Source organism: Nelusetta ayraudi, unplaced genomic scaffold, assembly GCF_046127955.1.
Source record: "Nelusetta ayraudi isolate G7.1 ecotype Tasmania unplaced genomic scaffold, CSIRO-AGI_Nayr_v1 ptg000031l, whole genome shotgun sequence".
NCBI lineage: Eukaryota > Metazoa > Chordata > Actinopteri > Tetraodontiformes > Monacanthidae > Nelusetta > Nelusetta ayraudi.
Window position 1 is genome coordinate 1,444,829 of NW_027466081.1, and position 9,707 is coordinate 1,454,535.

Consider the following 9,707-nt stretch of genomic DNA (forward strand, 5'->3'; position numbering starts at 1 on the left):
GCTGCCAAGCAGCCACTCTGTGGGGGTTGGGTTTGTTTGGAAAGGGTTAGGGGCCACCATGACATTCCAAAACAGCCCAACAGACAGCTGGATGGGAACCAGCTGACCAGTTGCTATGAGAAAGTGCTTCTCTGCTTTTATCCCCAAACAATTGACGGTGGCTGACCGGGTGGCCTTTTAATCCACTTTGCCTCTCGCTCACACAGCAGAGGCAGAGTTAAAGTCTTCACGCATGGCTCAGCCAAAGCTTGTTTCCCATCAGAGTTCTATCTGGTGCCAATCCATTAATCAATCATCTAACTTTCAGGTCCCCCCCCCCCCTTTCATATCCTAGATGCTGAACAGAGAGACATACAGGATGATGCGATAGAACGGCACAAAGGTTGTGTACTGGCCGTTAACGGACTGAGCTCACAAGTGGCACATGACACAGACTTTTACAAACAGCAAACTATACTTACAATTGATTCTTTTATAAGGATCAAAACATAGTCATATGAAAAAAGACACAAAGGGAAGATTGTTTTTTTATTTTTTTTATTTTATGGTAAGCGCCTGCTTACTGCTGATATTTCATTGAGCCAGTTTCAAGAAGTTTGAAGTTTTCTTAGAGGACTAATGAAAAACCACAAAACTAACTAAAAACTAGAGTATGAAAAAGGACTTGTCTGGTGTAGTAAAGTTCTTTGTGTGACCGCACTGTATACTGGGAACGCATCAAGACCTCCTAAAAACGCAAGTGGATGTGATAGTTGGCAGCTACACTGCATGTGTTTTACTCACGTTGCTGCTGTTTCTTTCAGATCCAGCCCATCCACCTGGCAGCTGGGTAGTCTGCAGGCTCTCACGGAAGCCTTAACAAAGGCCGACTTTGGAGCAGTTGGGTGGCGGCAGGACGGAGGAAGTGTGTGACAGAGATGTATCTTTCTTCCTTCTCTGTTCTAACAACACCAAAGTAGTTGAGTCGTCAGATAAAAGAGCTTCTTAAACACACCGCAAGCACTTGTGGTGAACCTGAGCACAGCTACCTTTCGAGTTGCTCTTTGTGTTCCAAAAACATTAAAGGGAAGACAACTAACCTCAAAGGCATGAGCCAGTCACCCTGCTTTTTAAAGGGAAGTTGGATGTAATTTTATTTTGCACTGCTATTTAGGAGGCTTTGAAACCGATTCTGGCGATTCTGTTTGTTTTGGTTTCAGACTGCAGAGACGTGCGGCATACAGCAATTCTAAAGAAACTAGATTGATTCCCCTCTTGTTCCGAGCAGCATCAAAGAGAAGAAGGAAACAGCTCAGCTCAGCAACCCAGTCAAGGATGAGTAACACTGGTTCCACTTCCACTCATCTCTCGTTACCTTGGAATTAGTCACATACAGAACACGAACAACTGTATGTTAGTGGAAGAGGTTCAACGCTTTCCTCTTGAGTCGTCTGTTTGATCAATATGATTGATGATGATTAATGTGGAAAGAGAGATAGAGAGGAGAGAAACAGTGCATCATGCTGAACTTGCTGTGGACAGTAGATCTATCATCGGTCTATTCATGGAGTTTAAAGCGTGTTACCACAGTTAGACACATTTTCACGTGCCTCAACCTTTTCAGAGCAACACAAACACACACAATACAACCATTATCACGGCTGAAGTCACACTGCAAAAGATGTGACACTGCATGTGTTTTTGCGGGTGGACATCAGCTGGTGGTCCTTCTTCTGTTTGATTGTTTGAAATGTGCCAGGCATCTTTCGGTAACTAAATTAAAAAAAAAAAAAAAAATGGTTCAAATCTATGCCAAAAACTAGTGAATCAATTCTATGTGATTGGCTGTGGCGACCCCTGAAGGGAGCAGCTGAATAGATGGGGAGGAATACTAAACTGTAACCACTATTTGAATCAACAGCAACCACCAGAGGCTCACTGGAGAACATTCACACTCTGTTCAGCTGGCCTCACAAACTTGCACCAGACAAATTTTCACTGAACTAATTTAACCGTAAACCAGTTTTGAGCCTTTATTGTGAATTAAACGCTGTTTCTTCTCAAATTCTTGGATGTTAGAAGTACTCAAAAATGATTTTCACACTGATGTACTTAACAGTAAATTACTTTATCATTATTATTGTTTTGTTTTTTTTGTAATAGCTAAAATCAAGGCCTCAAATAATTGAATAAAACAAACATCCATCCATCCATTTTCCATCACTGCTAATCTTGCATTCAGAGTAGTGGAGTTTGCCGCAGCCAATCCCAGCAGTCTTGAGGTGAAGGTGGTGTACAGCCTGCCCTGGATGCGCCACCAACCACCCACATTCCCACCCACCGCCCATTTAGACTTGCCAATTATTCTGATGTGCAATGTCTTTGAAATGTGTGTGTGTGTGTGTGTGTGTATGTGTGTGTGTGGGGGGGGGGGGGGCGAAGTACCTGAAGAAGAGCCGCAGGCAGAGGACACAAACTCCACACAGAAAGGCCCCAGGCGTCGAAGCTGCAACAGCGCTGACCTCAAATGATTCACCAGTGGGTTGAAAATTAATCTATACATGTTGAACTATCAAATAAATGAATCAGTCAAAACAACAAACCTTTGTTTAAAGCCAGTGAAGTATAAAACTGCTCTCGCTTGTTTACCCTCTCATGCTCAGTTGCACTCCGGAGTTTAGATCTGGGAAGGTATTTAAAATTAGTACAAGGTATTTATTTTCATTTTACTGCCAAATCATCAACTTAATTTGAATCATCTCTTGAATACAAATAATTAAATGATGCATAGACACGGAAACTAAATTAAGTTTACAAAACAAGCGTCACATTTAACGGTAAACGCAAAACAGACACCTTCCTTCGGCGTCCGGCATACTGAGTGCCTCGGAGTTGCTGCTGCAAACAGTTTTGGCGAGGCAGAACACAGAGCACCGCAATGCAGATCCATAAATTTCACAAACAAGACCCAGCCTGGTTTTGAAAAGGTTTGCTTTAGCGCGACACGAAAAGCCTTTGCCGGAGGCCTTTTGAACGTCGAAGGCTGAACAAAAGCCTCTTGTGACACTTGTGTTACCTTCTTTTTGTCTTTTTGCTTGAGTTAGTATATTGCAGTTTACAGCTCCTCACTGTGTCGCCCCACTGAGTGCCCCCCTGCGCTCAGTAAAACCTTCACATCACCGACGTTGCCGCATGGCAATGAAGAACAGGCTCGAAAATCATTTTATGGTTTCTCTGTTGTTGTTGTTTTTTTTTTTAACATTTTAATATTGAAAAAATACATCAACTTTTACTTTTAGGTACATAATCCACCCGAATCTACTTCCTCATCAGTACAGTGTTGTTCTGTTAGGAAAATAAAAGTGCTTGAAAGTGGACTATCTGCCCTCTGTCCACCCTGCGGACAAAAGGCTACTTCATCGTCCCATGAAACAGTAAGCAAGTCATCCATCATGAAAAAAAAACCAAAACTGGTGCTAAAGCTGTCCAAAAACAGGTGACTTGAGTCACGTGCAAAATCATACCAGTTTCTAGAAGATCTCACGTAATTATCGGTGTTACATTAATTTATCTCTTTATTCATTTCTTTTCTTTATCGTTTTGATTCGTCCTTTGGGTAAACCGCGTCTTGAACAGGCCACTCCGAGCCGAGGAGGCCTCCAGTGTGCAAAAGGCATCACTCACACCCTTCGATCCAGGCGGGATGAGAAAGCAAATCGCTTTCGGGGGGGTGGAGGGGGGGGTCGACCGACACCGGACCGACCTGGACTCATCCATCCGTCCGTCCGTTTCAACACGATCCACGGTTATTACCGCTGCTGCTGCTGCTGCTGCTGCTGCTGTTGATGATGCTGCTGCTGCTGCTGCTGCTTCTTCTTCTGCTTGAGGGATTTCCTCCTCCTCAGTATCATTTCGTACAGCTTGTCCATGCCCTCGTGGAGCCCCTCGCCGATGATCGCGCACGCCGGCTGGACGTGGTAGGAGGTGGACGGGCTGAGCTCGTGCAGCGCCAGCTGCTTCTCGATGTCCGCCACCGGCAGCGACCTGGGCAGGTCCTGCTTGTTGGCGATGACCAGCAGCGGCGTGCCCTGGTTCTCCGCGAACTTGGTGACTTTGTGCAGCTCCGTCTTGGCCTCCTCCAGCCGGTCCACGTCGACCGAGTCCACCACGTAGATGATGCCGTCGGTGCAGCGGCTGTACGACTTCCACAGGGGCCGCAGCTTCTCCTGGCCTCCGACGTCCCAGAAGTGGCAGCTGATGCCCTTGGCCGTGCCGTTGCTCAGCTTGATCTTCTCGGTGTTGAAGCCGATGGTGGGCACCGTGTTGACGAACTCGTTGAATTTCAGCCTGTAGAGCACCGTGGTCTTGCCGGCGGAGTCCAAGCCCAGCATGACGATGTGCAGAGACTGGAAGGCGGAGATGTTGGACAGACCGTTGCCCATGTTTCAGCGTCCTAAAAAAAAATAAAATAAAGAAACTGGTCGAGGGGCTGCGGTCACCCCCCCTCGGGTGAGGGTGGGAACAAAAAGCGACCCTCGAGTCCGCTGGATGTGTCCGTAATAAGCGGCGACTCCTCAGGTGGAGGAAGTTGGAGGCTGACCTCCCCCCCACACACACACACACCCGCCCCCTAAGGTGCGCGCCGGAGGATGAACTCGGCTGGACCGAGCGAGCAACGTGCGAGCTTCGTTAATATTCCCCTCGTGCTCCTGCGTCCATGTGGCGACTAGGGAGCCCCGTGCGCAACGGCCGCAGCGGCGGAAGGAGGCAACAACCTCGGCGAGTGCGGGGCTCTCAGTCGATCGCTCTGAAGAGCGCGCACGCAGAAACGAAAGCAAACGCCAAAAACAGCACAAGGACCCGTGTCATCCTCCGTTGCCGCGCGATCTCGCTTCCCTCGCATGCGCTCCGCCAGGCGCGCGGCCACCGACTGACTGCGTGCGTCGACGTCGTTCAAGCGAGCCACCCCCACCGTCCCCTCCCTCTCGGGCCGCCGACAAAAACAAGACCGCAAAACAAGGAGGCGTCGCTCCACCCCGCCGGGACATGTGCCAATGAGGCGGCGAGAAGCACCCGACTCGCAAGGTGAAACCCGCGCAGCCTATCTGGCGGTGGATGTTTGCCTGCAATTCAGACAACGTGCATCCGTGCAAGACTTTTTGCACGACGATTTCACCCGCACACAAAGGCTCACAAAGCCGCAGAGACGAGGCGCGTCAAAGAAATGCGTTTGTCGCTGTGCAGGAGCATCGTACGACGCGTTTTCCTGTCGCTGCAGGAAAGAAACAGAAACAAAAGCCCCCCCCGGTCGGCGTTTACGAAACGTGAACAGCGCCACCTGCCGTTTGCAAAGCGACTGGACAAGACACTTTTTTTTTTTTTTTTTTTTTTGCGCCATAATACAGAGACGATACATAGAATAGATAATGTATGTACAGAAAGTGCTGCAGAGGTAAAAAAAAAAAAAAAAGAAAGAAAGAAAAAAACAAAACAACAAAAATGGGCTCATTCAAGGAAACAACCCCAAAAATAAAGATAAAAAAATAACAAATAAAATAGAATACTCAACATCGAAACAACAACAACAATACAAATACCACATTATAAGACAAAAAAAATAAAATAAAAAATAAGAGTAAAAGTGAAAGTGAAATAATTAGGTTGAAGCTTTAGAGTCTATTGGATGACAGCAGCAAAAATAAGTATTTGGAAATAAATGCACAAAGCAGGGGGTTGAAAATCTACGACAGATACGTTTATTGTAATCCAGCCTGAAACCTCCCACAGACAACATATTAACCTTTCCTTACGCTGTATAAAATAAAGTATATATGATGGATCTACTTTATAGGAATGAAATTGGTCAGGCGAATAAGTGCTATTTTTATTACATGACGACGGTTTAACAAAGTAGTTTTACAGTCCTGAAAGTGTAGTTTAAAAAGTCCTTATTATAGACAAACAGACAAACAAATCTGTTAAAGAACAACAAAATTACATGAATAAATTAGATGCATTTTTACGGATATATATTTGTGAAAGGAAAAACAACCAGTTGTGCCGTTGATACAAACAAATGAGTTCGGCGTCACTTAAATGCAGTACCACTTAAGTCCACTAGATAGAAGAATTGTACAAAAGAACGACATCCGTTTAGCTTGCGTGGAAGAAGAAGAAAAAAAAAAAACAGAAGCAGAAGCAAGATGATGCTGTGACATGAATAGAAATAGACATTATACCTGGAGCTCAACCGCCCCATGAAGGGGGAACCTGGCCGGACTCGTTTCGAGGGACGCCATTTACCCGAGGTGCAGTGGAGGGTGTCCGTAAATAAGCTCCATTTAACCCCCTCCCACAAGCAGAAATAGCACGAGTTCCCCATCTTCTCTGCGGTGAACACAGAGGAGCTAGCAGAATACCAATGACACACACACACACACACACACACACACACACACACACACACACACACACGCACACACACACACACACGCACGCACGCCATCATATTATCATATACGTGATTGTGTGCTCGTTTAATTCAATGTTCCTATTAATAGGTAAATAACTGTTGTATCAATATAAGTTGTGCATTACAGCATGAACCATACTATTTATTATTATTATTATTATTATTATTATTATTATTATTATTATTATTATTATTATTATTATCATTATTATTATTATTATTATTATTATTATTATGACGATGGATGACAGTTCTTCACCCAGAACCTTGTTCTTATCAACACTTCAGCAATGCACTGATTGTCTGAAAAATAATTTAGTGTGTTGATTTTTGATGTTTGAAATGTACCCCTAAATCCATATCAATGCTACATGAAACTCAGGGTGATGCCTCTGCAGTCATGAGAGCGTTCCCAGCAGTCGGTAACAGAAAAACATGGATAATGCATCAGGAGATGGCGACTGAAACAGGAAGTCAGGGAGGAATGGTGATACGCACAGTTGGACATTTTTTTTCATTAAAACCAGCTACAAGGAAAATAGAGTGTATTCCTAAAGGGTTGCTTGATAGAAAAGGGGCAAGATGAGTCATGGAAGTTATTACAGCTGGTGCATTGTCATGCTTCAGTGCGTTTGAGCTAAAAACATGTTCAAAAACTTGGATATAAATTCCATTTAAAAGGAGACATCAACCAGTTTATGTCCAGAGATTTTGGAAAGTCTGGAAATCAACTCCAACGAGATTCTCATTTTGTTTTAGCAAGTCGTGCATTAGAGTTGACCCAATATATCGTAACGTGAACGTGCTTGAAAGTAGGCCACATCGGGACAAATGCCATTACAAATGGAACAATGTTTCTCACCTGCGGTGAAGTTCTGTTGTGTCGAGAGGAGCTCGGACAACACATTGTGATTCTAAATGTTCTGGAAAACAGAAAATACAGAAGGTCTACAGAATCCTATGATGCTAATATTTCATCCAGAAACTCCTCACAGCGATACTTAAAAGCTTACACACACTCGCTTGAATGTGGTGCTTTTACTCATGGGCCCTGTTTGCACTTGGTCACTTGCAACTGTTTTGGGGGATTGGATCATGAGAACGGATCTCGAAGCATCTGTTCGCACTTAGCATTAACATGCGTCTCGAGCGTGCCATTTGTGATCGCATTACCCCCCCTCCGCAGAACCTATGCAAATGCTACATGCGTCATTTCCGTTTGAAGAGGTAAGTGCTAGGTTTTTTTTTAACCACTTGGGGCAGTAAAGCGCAAAACCACGGCAAGTTTTGCCTGAAAGCGAATAAGAATCAACTTCCTGTTTGCGGACTATATCAAGTCACTCGTTTTAATTCTACCGCAGCTCGTGCGTATGGATCCGAACGAGGAGTAACGACTGGTGGGACAGAGTGGTGATGACTTGCCGATCGCAATACGAAAAACGCATGAAATGACCAAGTGCAAACAGGGCCGTGAAAAGACAGACTGTAAGACTCTCAACTACAGCAATTGGAAGACGCGAGGTGGTGATGCAACACGGGTCTTTGAATTGAAATAAGCCAAACACTGTGTGGTTTTGCATCTCGACGCACGGCTCCAAACCCCGATTTGGCAAGGCATACTCGAAAAAGATCAAGAAAACGATAATTTCATTCCGAAATTCATTCCGGAGCTCAAACAACAAAGACAAAAAGTCTAATATTTTTATATTTTGACTCAATTAATGCATTAATTGCTTCAGCGAGGTTCACTGAGGTAAGTAACACATTGGCTCGTGCTGCCAGTTTTAATTTCACTGTCTTCCCCCACGTCTCTCAACATAAGGTTGCTATGCTTTGCTCTCGAGGTCACCATGGCAACAACTGTCTCCTCTAGAGCAGAGTGCTCTGTTTTGATTGCTGCCCTGCCGACAACAGCGTTACGATTTTATTAAACATCTGACAGTTGCAAAGCCAAGAGCTGAAATGTTACCGACAGGTGTAATCATGCATCATAAGGACGGAGGAGATTTCGGACCAGGATGTGGGTGATAGTGGCACCGGGTGCCATCATTCAGTTAACAATTCAGTTTATTGTCACTTACATTGCACACCATCATCATGTAGAGGCCAAATCATGACGCTCCAGAGAGAAAATGCACAAAATATAAAATGTTAAAATACTTGTATGCATGAACCCTCTTATATATGAGACAATTCCTTTTTTGTTCTTATTCTGAATGTTTTCATTCCTGAAAAGTTTGGAACCGGTGCTGCAAATCTGGTGCCCCACTGCATAGATCTAGAAAAAGAGGAGACCTCAGAGAGTCCCACAGCAGGGGGCTTCTTCTCTCGAAGACAGGAAGGTAGCAGTGGGTGTAGATCACAACAGCAAGACAGAGATGAGTAATCAATACAATAAATGATATTGATATTAAGGAAGTGGTTTAATGATGAAAAGGCTGGCACTAAGTAGCTTGGTAGGCACCAGGGATGAAAAAAAAAAAATAATTACAAAACAAGCATCAAGCATGTGCTTTTTTCTCATCTCTTATTTTTTTTGGCACCAAATTAACATAAAATCCCCTCATTAGAAGACATTTCCTTCTGTGAAAAAACTTCAAATGCTATGTCTTCCTTTCCTCATTCTCTCTTTTTTAAACACTTTTCTTATTCCTATTCTGCCTCTTCTCATTCTTTTTATGAAGCAGATGGCCTTAATTAATTAAATAGATTAAAAGAGGATAAAAAAAAAAAGGAGCCAAAAGAAGTAGAATTAATTACAGCTGGAGCAGGCGAACAGAATCAAATTCCAGCTTCATGTGAGAGCTCAAGGACGACGGCGCCCACAGAACAACACACAACTCTACTTTGCAATACATCCAGGCACAATATATCCAAAGAGATGTCTTTGGTGCTTGTCATTAACCATGTTGATTTACCACGTCCACGTTTGCCTTCTGTGGCTCTTCCTCAAATGAAGGGAAAAAAACAACCTGCTAAATGAATTGAGAAATTCTTGTCATCTGTACCATTTTCTGCTCTTGCTCAGAATTGCTTTACTTAGCCCAACCATTGCTGCACAGCAGCTACAATTGTTGCTGACTTCCCACTCTTCAATTGAGACGCATGGTCTGCTCAAGTTTTGGGCCTTTTTAATAAGACAATTTCTGCTAATGTCGCCTCAATGCTTGCTCTCATTGGGAGCAGTAGGCTACAAGTGTTTGTGCTGGACCTCATCATCGTGGAAAGTGCCTTGAGTGTCTTGTCTCAGTGCCAT

At 44.1% G+C, this 9,707-nt stretch overlaps 1 protein-coding gene across 1 annotated transcript; it reads right to left on the minus strand.

The window, feature by feature from the left end:
* Positions 1 to 3,200: 3,200 nt before the first annotated feature.
* On the minus strand, positions 3,201 to 4,808 carry LOC142891340 (ADP-ribosylation factor-like protein 4C). Its single transcript, XM_076030799.1, has one exon. It carries the CDS (start codon positions 4,419 to 4,421, stop codon positions 3,789 to 3,791), a length of 633 nt encoding a protein of 210 aa, XP_075886914.1. The 5' UTR covers positions 4,422 to 4,808; the 3' UTR covers positions 3,201 to 3,788.
* Positions 4,809 to 9,707: the final 4,899 nt, after the last annotated feature.